This window comes from Diorhabda carinulata, chromosome X, assembly GCF_026250575.1.
Source record: "Diorhabda carinulata isolate Delta chromosome X, icDioCari1.1, whole genome shotgun sequence".
NCBI lineage: Eukaryota > Metazoa > Arthropoda > Insecta > Coleoptera > Chrysomelidae > Diorhabda > Diorhabda carinulata.
This window is the reverse complement of record NC_079472.1, coordinates 64,074,347-64,090,607: the sequence shown is the minus strand read 5'-3', so window position 1 is coordinate 64,090,607 and position 16,261 is coordinate 64,074,347. Positions and strand designations below refer to the sequence as shown.

Genomic DNA, 16,261 nt, shown 5'->3' with positions numbered 1-16,261 from the left:
TCGTTGCAAAATCATCATTCAACCATTGGATGTGAAACTGGGCATAAGCAGATAGTGTATATTTCAAATTTCATCAAATTTGAACTAATAGTTTAAGAATTATAGCTAGTCAAAGTTTGTTAATGTTGTTACTGGCTAATCGACCGATCATCAAAGCTATAGATTATATAGCGTATTTTATATATAAACAAACTATGCAATGTCTTATTCAAATTAGCATTATAAGAGCTCGATCATATTTGGTTGAATTGACATGTAGAAGTCGTTGCCTTTCATAGCAATATAATTATTGACTTAATTTAAGAGATTTATAAATATTTAAAACAAAGTTAATATTTATTAACAAAAAACGAAACATTCCAATAAACATTAAAAACCACATCTCACTTAAATCCCTTGGAAAATTTATTTTAAGCGAATTATCTGATTTGCAAAAATAATATTGAGAAGTGTTTTCTCCATATTTGCCATTTGTTCTATAAATAAGTGAAAGTTAATCGTTTCTCAAATATATATTTGATTAAATAAAATTAAAATCAACAAAAAATGACATCTATTTGAAATTACATTTTTTTGCATGGTATATAAACCGTCCGTCGAAAAGACTCTTCTTCACTTATAAATTATCAACCATGACAGACGAGAAGAAAAGTTTTGAAGAAAATGTGCGGGACAATAATGGGAAAGACTGGTTTCAAATTTTAGTTATTATAACAGGTAAACATTAATTGATGTATTTATTTAATAATATATTCATATAAATCCTTTATTCTTGTTACAAAATATGTAATTTTGTTATTCAAATAAATTTACAAAAATTATGAGAATTTTTTGACTTAAAGTGGACTTCTTTAAAAAATAATCCCCAGCACGAATTATGAATAAAAACAATAATAATATAATATGATAAAATTTTCCTATTGGAATTATGTGCATTATAAAAAATTATCAAATTTTTGTTTTGCCTACAGCTTTGGTCATAAAGAAATTAATAATTCAGAGTTTTTCTAGAAAAACTACATTAAATTCTAATTTAAATAGTTGTATATAATTTTACTTTCCTCAACTTTTCACTTCTTAGATATTTTCATATATTTCGGGTGATAATTTTTCTAGATTTAAAGTCTTTTTTCTGTAAAAATGAGTTCAAAATAACGGGCAAATTTATTTAATGTATTTATATAATTAATTATTAATACGAACCCTTTATTTTTATTACAAAATTTGTAAATTTTAATTAAAAATAATTTCACGGAAACGACGGAAATTTTTGAATATTTTATAATATCCATACTTTTTAACTTAAAGTAGAAAACGTAACCATTTTATCACATTAACTTTAACAACCTTCTTTTGAAAAATAGCCCCCCGTATGAATTATATATAAAAACAATAATAGTATAATATAATTTGAATATCGGAATTATGTACATTTTTTTTGTAAAAATGAGTTCAAAATAACGGGCAAATTTATTTAATGTATTTATATAATTAATTAATTATAGGAACCCTTTATTTTTATTACAAAATTTGTAAATTTTAATTAAAAATAATTTCACGAAAACGACGGAAACTTTTGATTATTCTAAAATATCCATAATTTTGGACTTAAAGTAGAAAACGTAACCATTTTATCACATTAACTTCAACAACCTTCTTTTGAAAAATAGCCCCCCGTATGAATTATATATAAAAACAATAATAGTATAATATAATTTGAATATCGGAATTATGTACATTTTTTTTGTAAAAATGAGTTCAAAATAACGAGCGAATTTATTTAATGTATTTATATAATTAATTAATTATAGGAACCCTTTATTTTTATTACAAAATTTGTAAATTTTAATTAAAAATAATTTCACGAAAATGACGGAAATTTTTGAATATTTCATAATATCCATAATTTTGGACTTAAAGTAGAAAACGTAACCATTTTATCACATTAACTTTAACAACCTTCTTTTGAAAAATAGCCCCCCGTATGAATTATATATAAAAACAATAATAGTATAATATAATTTGAATATCGGAATTATGTACATTTTTTTTGTAAAAATGAGTTCAAAATAACGGGCAAATTTATTTAATGTATTTATATAATTAATTAATTATAGGAACCCTTTATTTTTATTACAAAATTTGTAAATTTTAATTAAAAATAATTTCACGAAAACGACGGAAACTTTTGATTATTCTAAAATATCCATAATTTTGGACTTAAAGTAGAAAACGTAACCATTTTATCACATTAACTTCAACAACCTTCTTTTGAAAAATAGCCCCCCGTATGAATTATATATAAAAACAATAATAGTATAATATAATTTGAATATCGGAATTATGTACATTTTTTTTGTAAAAATGAGTTCAAAATAACGAGCGAATTTATTTAATGTATTTATATAATTAATTAATTATAGGAACCCTTTATTTTTATTACAAAATTTGTAAATTTTAATTAAAAATAATTTCACGAAAATGACGGAAATTTTTGAATATTTTATAATATCCATAATTTTGGACTTAAAGTAGAAAACGTAACCATTTCATCACATTAACTTTAACAACCTTCTTTTGAAAAATAGCCCCCCGTATGAATTATATATAAAAACAATAATAGTATAATATAATTTGAATATCGGAATTATGTACATTTTTTTTGTAAAAATGAGTTCAAAATAACGGGCAAATTTATTTAATGTATTTATATAATTAATTATTAATACGAACCCTTTATTTTTATTACAAAATTTGTAAATTTTAATTAAAAATAATTTCACGGAAACGACGGAAATTTTTGAATATTTTATAATATCCATACTTTTTAACTTAAAGTAGAAAACGTAACCATTTTATCACATTAACTTTAACAACCTTCTTTTGAAAAATAGCCCCCCGTATGAATTATATATAAAAACAATAATAGTATAATATAATTTGAATATCGGATTTATGTACATTTTTTTTGTAAAAATGAGTTCAAAATAACGGGCAAATTTATTTAATGTATTTATATAATTAATTAATTATAGGAACCCTTTATTTTTATTACAAAATTTGTAAATTTTAATTAAAAATAATTTCACGAAAACGACGGAAACTTTTGATTATTCTAAAATATCCATAATTTTGGACTTAAAGTAGAAAACGTAACCATTTTATCACATTAACTTTAACAACCTTCTTTTGAAAAATAGCCCCCCGTATGAATTATATATAAAAACAATTAGTATAATATAATTTGAATATCGGAATTATGTACATTTTTTTTGTAAAAATGAGTTCAAAATAACGGGCAAATTTATTTAATGTATTTATATAATTAATTATTAATACGAACCCTTTCTTTTTATTACAAAATTTGTAAATTTTAATTAAAAATAATTTCACGGAAACGACGGAAATTTTTGAATATTTTATAATATCCATACTTTTTAACTTAAAGTAGAAAACGTAACCATTTTATCACATTAACTTTAACAACCTTCTTTTGAAAAATAGCCCCCCGTATGAATTATATATAAAAACAATAATAGTATAATATAATTTGAATATCGGAATTATGTACATTTTTTTTGTAAAAATGAGTTCAAAATAACGGGCAAATTTATTTAATGTATTTATATAATTAATTATTAATACGAACCCTTTATTTTTATTACAAAATTTGTAAATTTTAATTAAAAATAATTTCACGGAAACGACGGAAACTTTTGAATATTTCATAATATCCATAATTTTGGACTTAAAGTAGAAAACGTAACCATTTTATCACATTAACTTCAACAACCTTCTTTTGAAAAATAGCCCCCCGTATGAATTATATATAAAAACAATAATAGTATAATATAATTTGAATATCGGAATTATGTACATTTTTTTTGTAAAAATGAGTTCAAAATAACGGGCAAATTTATTTAATGTATTTATATAATTAATTATTAATACGAACCCTTTATTTTTATTACAAAATTTGTAAATTTTAATTAAAAATAATTTCACGGAAACGACGGAAATTTTTGAATATTTTATAATATCCATACTTTTTAACTTAAAGTAGAAAACGTAACCATTTTATCACATTAACTTTAACAACCTTCTTTTGAAAAATAGCCCCCCGTATGAATTATATATAAAAACAATAATAGTATAATATAATTTGAATATCGGAATTATGTACATTTTTTTTGTAAAAATGAGTTCAAAATAACGAGCGAATTTATTTAATGTATTTATATAATTAATTAATTATAGGAACCCTTTATTTTTATTACAAAATTTGTAAATTTTAATTAAAAATAATTTCACGGAAACGACGGAAATTTTTGAATATTTCATAATATCCATAATTTTGGACTTAAAGTAGAAAACGTAACCATTTTATCACATTAACTTCAACAACCTTCTTTTGAAAAATAGCCCCCCGTATGAATTATATATAAAAACAATAATAGTATAATATTATTTGAATATCGGAATTATGTACATTTTTTTTGTAAAAATGAGTTCAAAATAACGGGCAAATTTATTTAATGTATTTATATAATTAATTATTAATACGAACCCTTTATTTTTATTACAAAATTTGTAAATTTTAATTAAAAATAATTTCACGGAAACGACGGAAATTTTTGAATATTTTATAATATCCATACTTTTTAACTTAAAGTAGAAAACGTAACCATTTTATCACATTAACTTTAACAACCTTCTTTTGAAAAATAGCCCCCCGTATGAATTATATATAAAAACAATTAGTATAATATAATTTGAATATCGGAATTATGTACATTTTTTTTGTAAAAATGAGTTCAAAATAACGGGCAAATTTATTTAATGTATTTATATAATTAATTATTAATACGAACCCTTTATTTTTATTACAAAATTTGTAAATTTTAATTAAAAATAATTTCACGGAAACGACGGAAATTTTTGAATATTTCATAATATCCATAATTTTGGACTTAAAGTAGAAAACGTAACCATTTTATCACATTAACTTCAACAACCTTCTTTTGAAAAATAGCCCCCCGTATGAATTATATATAAAAACAATAATAGTATAATATTATTTGAATATCGGAATTATGTACATTTTTTTTGTAAAAATGAGTTCAAAATAACGGGCAAATTTATTTAATGTATTTATATAATTAATTATTAATACGAACCCTTTATTTTTATTACAAAATTTGTAAATTTTAATTAAAAATAATTTCACGGAAACGACGGAAACTTTTGAATATTTCATAATATCCATAATTTTGGACTTAAAGTAGAAAACGTAACCATTTTATCACATTAACTTCAACAACCTTCTTTTGAAAAATAGCCCCCCGTATGAATTATATATAAAAACAATAATAGTATAATATAATTTGAATATCGGAATTATGTACATTTTTTTTGTAAAAATGAGTTCAAAATAACGGGCAAATTTATTTAATGTATTTATATAATTAATTATTAATACGAACCCTTTATTTTTATTACAAAATTTGTAAATTTTAATTAAAAATAATTTCACGGAAACGACGGAAATTTTTGAATATTTTATAATATCCATACTTTTTAACTTAAAGTAGAAAACGTAACCATTTTACCACATTAACTTCAACAACCTTTTTTTGAAAAATAGCCCCCCACAATAATTATATATATATAATTATATATATATATATATATATATATATATATATATATATATATATATATAATAGCATAATAGAATTATGTACATTATCAAAAATTATCAAATTTTTAGAAAAAAAAATATTTTGTTTGCATACAGCTTTGGTCATAAAGAAATAAATGATTTAGATTTTTATGGAAAAACTGGATTAAATTTCAATTTAAATGTTTTTTTTTTTCACTAGCCACAAGAAAATAGAATTCAATTTATTTGCATTCACATTTTATTCAACACATTCAATAAATAAAGCGACTGTATATCCACCACTACATTGCTTCAAATCCACCTCGCAGGCGTATAATTTTTTCCACATAATATAATTTATTTTCCTCAACTTTCCACTTCTTAGATCTTTTCATATATTTTTCGTAATAATTTTCCTAGATTTGATGTGTCTTTTCTATGGAAATAAGTTCAAAATAACGGGAAAAAATTAATCAATATAATTATTTATTAATACGTACTTATTGATAAAAATTTTCATTAACAATTTTTTTTTATTTTATATTTCATTATATTCAAAATTTTCCACTTAAAGTGGAAAAAGTAACCACCCTACAAATTTAACTTCTTCAAAAAATAACCCCTGGCACGTATTATATATATTAATAACAAATTGAAGGGTTTTGAAAATTGTCAAATTTTTAGTTAAAATTGTTTACTTTTGCCTACAGTTTTGGACATAAAGAAATGGTTTAGAGGTAAACTAGATTGAAGTTTGATTGAAATGTTTTCTTTTCATGAGCAGCAACCTATTGAATTAGACTTATTAAATTTTATTTAACGTATTATACCCAATAAATAAAGCAACTGTAGATAATTACTCAATTGCTTCAAATCCAACTCGTAGGAATTCATTAAACATTATTCATTACGCCTTAGTTTCGTATATATAATTTTTTCACAATATAATTCATTTAAAAATCTCTACTAAACATTTAAAAAACTTAATAATGATAATGTCTTCGTGCTAATAGGCGTTATTGAAAAATATTTTAGTGATTAGAAGCAATGCATTTGGTACCACTTTGCAAAACTATCTTTACTACCAGCGCTAAGAATACTTAGTGGTTTCCTCTTTGAGCTAGAAGTATTCAAAATATCTAAGTGGATCATGAAAAATCAAAAATTTTGCAAACATTATTGTGGATCATCTCCATCCAACGTTGATATACTAGACATGCCGAATCAGACAATGTATGATTATTTGTATCTATTTATTCTTCGTTTTCAACTAGTTTTCATTCCGAAACACAAAATTAGTTTAAAATGTCATAGAAATCAAACATCAGTAATTTTATTCGTTTGCTAAGAACTATTTTTCACTTTTTGTCTCTAATTATTGCTAAAGCATGTTTTCCATTTTTTAGAGCTATAATTTGTTTCTAATTTTCAGTATAACTAACTCTGAAAATATGTTTATTAGTCTTTTTAAACTGTATTTGATTGTGTTGGTGGCTGCATCTCGATTTTGTAAGTATGGAACTGCGCGCTTACGTAGTCCTCTCCCAGCTCTATCTTCTTCATTGTCATGCGAAGGATACAAGAAAAAAAATTATGAATCCTGACGAATCTAATCAGGATCATCAGATATTTTGATCGAATTTTTGCATTATCGTTATCCTTTAACAAATGTTCAAGGTTCAAATTGAATCTGATCGCTCAAAGTAGGGTGAAATAGAGTTCAAAATGACAGTTACAAACATCCTGAAATAGCGTTGACTAACTTTAAAAGGGAATTTCACCTCTACATGATTTTATATACGAGTATGGTCCCAGTATCTGGCCCAACAAAGAAAACACAAAAGTTTTGGAAAAAAATAAATTGATTTCTGCAATGTAATCACCTTTTATCCTCGTACACTTTCCACAGCGATGTTTAAAACTCACATCAAGCAGAAAATAATCCGGGGAAACTAAATCTAGTGAAAAGGTAGTAGTTCAAACTTTAACACGTTGAGCCCCGGTGCGGTCCATAGGCCCGCAACAGCCCAGAGCGGGCCTATGGACCACACGACGTATTTAACCTAACCTAACCTATTTTTGGCCAATTTTATGTTCAAGGGTATAAAAAACAACGAATTTAAAATCAAATTAATTCAACCAACCTTTTGATAAAGAGTTCAGGTATAAATGAGTCATTTGATATTGTCTATCACGCATTTTTCTAAATGTTTGAACACAAAATAAACAGGGCAGATTAATAAATGTGACCTCATGCAAAATTCATTTTTGATCTCATATAATATTTTTCAAACACATCGTATTTTTTTTACACTTTACATAAAAGTATAAATAATAATTCTAAGGTTAAAAAAGCGAACAAAAATTTGTTTTTGTTAATATAAAGTGCAAAAATGTTGTTTTTTGTGTGCGATCGCTCTAGGGAAAGTTTTAATCGCACACAAAAGCATTTTTGTCGCAATTTTTATTTCAAAATAATTTTTTCTTCACGTTTTCTTGGATAAACACACATATGGAGTGTAAAAACGCAAAAAAAATGTTTTACAATTTTGGTTAGAGCTCAACGTATTAAACCATTAATTTTGGCCATCGAAATAACGAATATGTGAACTGGTGCATTGTCTTGATGAAACAACACTTTCTTCTTAGCCAAATGCGGTCGTTTTTGATGGATTTCTTCGATTAAAAGGTTGCAATAAGTTCGCATAATACTCGCCGTTGCTAGTTTTTTCTTTTTCAACATGGTCAATGAAAATTATCCCACGCGCATCCCAAAAAACCATCTCACGATGTACAGCACTTTTAGAAATGTCTACTATATCTGCTAGCTCGCTCACTTTCAGCTGATGATCATCCAGTACCGTTTTGTGTATTTTCTTCAACATTTCTGGAATCGTCACCTCATTTGGTCGACCGCTGCGATGCTGGTCTTGAGCTTCAATATCTTTAGGCATTAACATTGTTTGTATGTATAGATAAATTACAATAAAGTGGGTAATTAATTGAAAAGGTTTTCTCAACATTATTGTCACAAAATTTCCTATAAAGTTAATTTTATTATTTTATTTCAGGCTCTATTTCGATGTTAAATAGTGGTCTAAGTTACTATTGGACATCTCCATTTATACCAAAAATAGTGGCAGAGAAAGAAAAATACAACATAACAGAAGAACAAGCTTCATATTTTGCAGTATGTAACCTGGTTACTCTGACAATTGGATCGCTTTTCTTCACCCCCATCGTTCAATGGCTTGGTAGAAAAAAATCACTTTTACTATCCTCGATACCATATTTTCTATGTTGGCTGATAAAAGCTTTTGCAACCAATCTCTGGTTACTATACGGTGCTAGACTTTTGTCGGGACTCGGTGACGCTATCGTCTCCTCCCACGGTTTCGTTTACGTGGGAGAAGTAGCAAGTCCTAAGATAAGAAACATTTGGGGTAACGTTCCGATGTGTTTTATGTTTCTAGGTCAATTGGGCATAAATGTTTTGGGTTTGTATTTCAATATCCAAACGACCTCGTATATTTGTATAAGCGTATTGATTCTTTTCACCATTACATTCCCATTTATGCCCGAAACTCCTTATTTTTATATAAACAGAGGTCAATACGAAGAAGCTAAAATAACTTTGAGAAAACTCAGACGCAAACAAAACATCGATGAAGAATTTGAACAAATTAGAATGTCGATTACAAAACAGCAAGAGAAAACTAGCAGCTCTTGGATTGATTTGATTACGGTCGTAGCTCATCGAAGAGCTTTAGTTGCTGCCGTATTTCTGAGGTTTTCTCAAATATTTTCGGGGTTATTTGTATTTGGGTCGTATACTCAATTCATTTTTCAAAAAGTTGGTACAAATATGAGCCCCGAATATTCGACAATCATCTACACGGCTGTAAATTTCGTTTTATACACTTTCGGAGCATATTTCTCTAGTAAATTAGGGAGGAGAAAGTCTCTTATTTATTCTCTTGTTCTATGTGGATTCAACGTATTGGCAGAGTCGATATTTTTCTTTGTTGAATCCAACTTTCCGGATCTGGATTTATCTTCCGTACAATTATTTCCCTTGGTTGGTATGTTGTTGTTTTTGGTATTTTCATGCTTTGGTGTTGGGCTAGTACCACCTTTGATGCTTACGGAATTATTTTCCTCCAATATAGCCGCTGAAGGATGCGCTATTGTGGCAGTATCTTTCGGATTATTGAGTGTAGCTGCTAATAGTATTTTCTATTATCTCATTAGTTACACTGGATTAGCAGGACCTTTCTTATTGTTCGCAATTTGTAATTTTGCATCCGCTATTGTAACTTATTATATTATACCCGAAACTAGGAACAAAACATTAGCAGAAATTCAACAAACTTTGATAAGCGGTATCAATTAAAAAAAAATTAAATGTTGTATCTAACCTTAATCACGGAATTGTTTGTTTTCGTACAAACATGATTACGATGTTGAATATTTGACATTCGATATGAATGGTTCGACATAGGGATACACACATTTGTTTTTATCTGTTATACCCACAATTATTATTCTAATTACTATATATAGTACAGTCATCTGGTAGTTTTACCTGGGAAAAATTCCGAGAGTTTTGAAAATGAGTAATTTCATAGATTTTGATATGCTCTTTCAGAATTTTCAGTTCACTACTTCGAAGCTTTGCTACTCGTACTTTTAACTATTTTTAAAAACAGTTTTCTACTGATATCTCCTTTTTGATGCATTTCACGATAAAAATATCTATCTACATAATTAAACTAGAAAAAATTTCCTCCATAAAATGGATAATTTTCGCGTAAAATCGTCTGTTATAGGCGTTTTCCGAAATAATTCTTCTCTACGTTGAGGAAGAGTCAACGGTACATTGAACAACGATTAAATAACGATTCAGACGTCACAAATTCATTGTTAGTTTCTTCTTCGTTTCAAATTTCATCATTTTGTACATTGAAAACTGTTTGTCTTTCGCAATCAATTTTCGCAATCAACATCCAAGTAATCCGAATTATAATAATTTTATATCGGTTTTTTTGCAGTAACAGACTTTTTTTACATTTAAAATACAGTTTAGTAGTAAGGAGGTGACATTATTTTACTTTTTTATACATACTACGTGAACTACTAAGCACACTAGTCCTTCAAAAATATCACTTTCCGTTTTACAATTTACTTACGAAAAGTTTGTAATCCTTGACTTTAAAAACGCTAATGACACTTTAAAACGTTCAGTGATGACTATTACCGAATATTCTAAAGAGTTCTTTACGCAAATATTTTGTGGAAAAAAACAGAGGAGCCCAATTAATTAACTTATACCTACCATATCATTCTATGAAAAAATTTGTTACTGCGAATGAATGGGATACTGTACTTACCATATTTCGAGGTAGTTCATCAAAAGATTGCTTTTGGACGCCATTTTTTCAATATGGTGGTAAAGATACGACATGGCAAATTGGAAATGCATGAAAAGAAAATCAAAATTCACCCATTTTCAATACTACCGGAAATTTTGTTTGTAACCCCTTTTTTGACCAAATGACTAATATGTACATAGAAAATTATAAAAAATTATCAATTTAAATTATTAACATACATATACAACCCCCATTCTTCTAATTAATCCACCAACTACACCAACACTCACATTTACACTGTCTGACGCGCGTTTCGATAACCGAGTTATCGTCTTCAGAGACTGAAGGTAAACTAAAATCTAATGACTTGACTTATCTGTTTTATGCTGAATTTTCTCACCAATATATTTTCTCCCACGAAAATTAATTTCATTTGTGAGAAAATTTTGCTTAAAATAGGTAAGTCAAGTCATTAGATTTTAGTTTACCTTCAGTCTCTGAAGACGATAACTTGGTTTTCGAAACGCGCGTCAGACATTCAATGGGACGATGAAGATAATTCATTTAGGAACTAGGATGTTCTACAGACATCTGTTATAAAATATATAAAAATTAACGATAAGAATCAAATCATCAGTTTACAAAATGTCAGTTTATAATTTGAATTATCAATATTTCCTAATTTTCTATGTATATCTATAGTAATTGAATAATAATTGAACTAAATTTGAGATATTTCATGGAGTATAACAGAATTATTCAAGAAAATTCTTCCATCTTGAGCCAAACATGAACATTTTAATGATAGCAAGAATTGAGGAAATTCAGACATTCGAAGATTGTCTTCATAGGCGGTGTGTCTATCAAATAACGAAATTGAGCTATAAAATTATTTCATTTCGAATCCATATTCCAATTAACTCCATTGTTTGAAATTGGAAACCTACTGTAAGATCCGTCAGGATTTATTTCCCTTTCTCTTTCGTAGCTTTAACCAACTTCTTTCAATATAAATTCCATTTTAAATAAACGTCATGTATCTAGATCGGGCGAATAAAGTGGATGGGATACTGTTATTTTACGTTTCCAAAAAGTTTGTGTCATTTTAAATGACATTAGTCTTAGTAAAAATCTCCTTCATAGCTTCTTGTTGTACAAACGATTTGATATGCTAAAATAATCATGTAGAAAAATTCGTACAAATTTTAAAACAATTCCTACAGTTTTTACAATACTTAATTGACGATTTGTTCGATTTTCGCAATCTGCAATAACGTGATTCGTCTAGAACTTCTTCTCGACCATCTTGAATACTCTTAGATATAAAACTTATCGCCATAAACTATATTATCAGCTTTACATAGAAACTACGGCTATACTGATTTATCTCTAGTAGAACACTACATTTACATTTCTTTTATAGCTCCGTCAATCTCGTTATTCAATAATCATACCCCATGAATTACACGCCGAATGTTTCTTCTTTTATGAAAGCTTCGTTGAAGTAAATTTGATCGAATGGTCTTCTAAGTCTAGGTGAAAGCTGTGTGAGTGTTTGTATGTTGATGATAGTTCAAGGCTTTGTAGCAGGTTCTAAGTATGCTCGATGCGAGTGAGGTCGAGCAATGCCAAATATTCAAAGCTACTATGCTTGCACGATGCTGTCAAGCAGCACGGAACAAAAGTTATTATTCATAAAAAGTCGTTTATTGGATCTTTCCATAGGCTATCAATTATAGTATTTGTTGATGTCGCTTTCATATATTTAGCTTGTATATGAAACTAATATTCCAATGTGATATGTCTAGTATATAATATAGTATAAGATAGTATGAAGGTCGAGGTTATTATTAGTTTGTTGGAATTCTATTACTTTTTTCGTGGTGTAGTCAGAAAAAAGTTTAACAGGGTTTTGATAACGTGAAATAGTTGTATTAATAATACTCAATTAGGGAAAAGTTGATTTCCAAATAGGAAATAGTAAAAAACTATCAAGAATTTTCCAAAAAAAAAGATTGTCTCAATGGAAGGGAGTTTTATTATTGAAAATCCACCAAAAAACTTTTTAAATGATTAAACAAATATGTATATTTCTAAAGAAAAACAATTAAAAATCTGTAAACATGTTTTTGTTCTCAATTTTTCTAAAAAAATCAAGTTTGGTAATAGAAATTCAATAAAATGAGAAATACCAGCTTGTTAAATTGAGAAAAATGTAACGAAAATTCAATTTTCATAAAGTAATTGCTGTTTTCAACATTTTTTTAATTTTAAAACTCGTTATAAATAACCTATTCTTTATCATCATTATCATTTTAGTAGTTTTTTTTTTTCTATTAAATTATGTAATATAAATTATTATAAATATTATTGTTTTAAAAAAATCATCACACAATAGTGTGTAATAGTCTTTATTCTTTCCCTGCTTTAATCTAGGAGTGTCTACAATTTCCTTACCCTATGGTTTTATCAAACTATCTTCGCTGTGCTCTGCAATATAATGGGAAGACAGTCTCGCACAATTGGAAATAATCGATTAATACTGATAATGAGATATTTTCTGGCCACTGGTATACGAAAAAGCGCCTCATTTGTATCATGAAAGTCGTTTAGTATCCAGTAACTCCTTGCTACACAATGGTTGAACTACAACTGTCGAGAACTTGGTTCAATCAGTATCCAATTATACATAAATTATTCTACTGTAGCATTTTACAAAGTGTATATTTCGAGGCCTGAAAAATGACATCATAAAAGATAATATAATTCTTCAGTTTCCATTGCTGGGTCTATAATTCAATGGTATTCGGTTCTAGAATCATTTGTATATAGTCCTTCTATTTATTCATAAATTAGTAAGGGTAAAAAACTTCTTCAAGACAAACGAATACGACCTATATAAAATCTGATCATATTTTTGTCTATTTATGTAGTTTATCTCCGTATTAGTGAAGTTTTAGATCTTTTTATTGTCAAGATATGAAGAATTTAGCTAATTTGCTATTCGAAAAGTAGTTAGTGTCAAATTGACTGCTATTATTTGTGTTATATTCAAATTTCCTTCAATTTACTTGCTGATCTACATGCGTAATCGATTTGGAACAGAATTGAGGTTAGGTCTACTGAATCTACTTACTCATTTCGTAAAGGGGTTTTCACACTATAAAATCGAATCATGGAGTTTATTGTCGGTATTGGGACTATTCAGTCTTAATAATCTTTTCGTGGTGTTTCCGATCTTCTTAATTAATATTCTAATATAATTTGGATTGTTATATTTTTTTATTTCTTGACAAGAGTAATAATGATTATTATTAACAATACAGGGTGTCCCACGACGAGTTAAAATTATCTGTATATGGCAAAATACTTAATAGTAAAATCATGACAATTTCTATGTTTGGTTTTTCGGATACGATCTTTTTAACTAAAATATTTAACTGTATTTTTGTTATTTTAAATAAAACATCCTGTATATTAATACAGTTTTGAAATCTACGTGAAATTATAGTATACTTTTGTCTAAAAACTTGTTTTGAAAAATGCATACTTTTTAAGTAATTAATTGTTTTGTAAAAAATTTTACTGTTGAAGACCCTTACAAACAATTTTTTTTCGACGATACCCTTAAAGATATGAAAATGGTTTCTATTCGGTTACTTTTAGCAAGGTTAGACATATTTGAATCTATGTTAGAAAATTTTTCATTTCATACAGGGTGTGTATAAAAAATGTTCAAAGTTTAACTGCATAAATATCAAATTTCTCATATCTATAATTTCTTAGTAAGTTTTAATTTTTTATGTATACTTTTAGTAGGCTTTGTAATAAATAACACTTATTTAACTGGCACTAATCAATTGTTGATACATTCGAAAATCGTTAAAATGGCTCGTTCTCGATTTAAAAACGAAGATTATGTAAATTTGTTTTCAATACATGGTGAATGTGAGAAAGTTGTTACAAAAACATGTCCTTTATTTGCTGCAAATATCCAAATAGATCTCGACCAAAATCATTTAATATCTGGATAACAATAAGATTTAGGTATAAGAAAGTATATATGAAGTTGCCTCATTTTTCACCCCTGAATGCATTAAAATAGAAAAAATCGGGTGGTTCTATTATAAAAAATGAAGAAATTTGATATTCATGAAGTTAAACTTTCAACACTTTTTATACACACCCTATATAAAATGAAAAATTTTTCAACATAGATTCAAATACGTTTAATCTGCTCAAAGTAAACAAACAGAAACCATTTTCATATATTTAAAGGTATCTTCGTAAAAAAATAATTTATAAGTGTCTGAAACGTTAAAATTTTTTACAAAAAAATTAATAACTCGGAAAGTATCCATTTTTCGAAAAAAAGTTTTCAGACAAAAGTATACTAAAATTTCATGTAGATTTCAAAAATATGTTAATATATAGGATAGAACCGGAAGTCGGCCATCTTTGAAAATATATTAGTTAAAAAGATCGTATCCGAAAACCGAAACGTAGAAATTTTCCTTTGAGTATTTTGCCACATACTGATAGCTTCAACTCGTCGTGGGACATCCTGTATATTTACTAAAAAATAGAAATCAATCACCAAGTATTATGAAATAATTGTACAAAACACTGGGTATTATCTCCAATATTTTTGATTCAAAAATGCAAAAATTATTGAAAAAAGTGATGAAGTGATTTTTTTTAACTTTTCTAGTTTTTTATATTATTTTTAAATTTCATCTATTTTTTCAAATTTATATCTGAAGTTCGGAGGTAATGTGAAAAAAGCATCCTCTCACTTTATTTTTAAACTGAATTTTTCCCTAAATGAGTGCTTCTAGTACTACTATATTTCGTTATCAAAGCTCGGTGGAAAATGTCTTCTGATATGAAATATAAAATTTATTTCTACTAAGATAATTATTTCCTGTTATAATAGGATAATATTGGATTGTCTATCATTTTCTTTAAACTGTCATGGTTGATACGAATAAGTTGTAGCGCCTAATAAACATTTTTCAATTACATTTTGTCACATTAAACAAAGTGATTCTACAAAATCTGCCGCAACAGCCACTTTGTTAGAATGCACGTCAATAACACGAAACATTTAAGATGATAAGTTGAACAATATGGCGAAAAAGCAGAAAATGAATTATATGAATGTGAAAATTATGTAATATGAATTTTATGGAACAATAATACATTTTGTAATAAATTTTAAATCAAC

The 16,261-nt window shown here is 26.8% G+C and overlaps 1 protein-coding gene across 1 annotated transcript; it reads left to right on the top strand.

Moving 5' to 3' along the window:
- Positions 1–458: 458 nt before the first annotated feature.
- On the top strand, positions 459–16,261 carry LOC130901241 (facilitated trehalose transporter Tret1-like). The gene is made up of 2 exons (XM_057812450.1): positions 459–717; positions 8,734–16,261. Exons 1-2 carry the CDS (start codon positions 633–635, stop codon positions 10,053–10,055), a joined length of 1,407 nt encoding a protein of 468 aa, XP_057668433.1. The 5' UTR covers positions 459–632; the 3' UTR covers positions 10,056–16,261.

Bases quoted from the DNA above. Each gene is read 5' to 3' on its own strand.
- LOC130901241 (XM_057812450.1), top strand. From the start codon at position 633: ATGACAGACGAGAAGAAAAGTTTTGAAGAAAATGTGCGGGACAATAAT. The intron at 718-8,733 runs GTAAACATTAAT...ATTTTATTTCAG, and splicing joins AATTTTAGTTATTATAACAG to GCTCTATTTCGATGTTAAAT.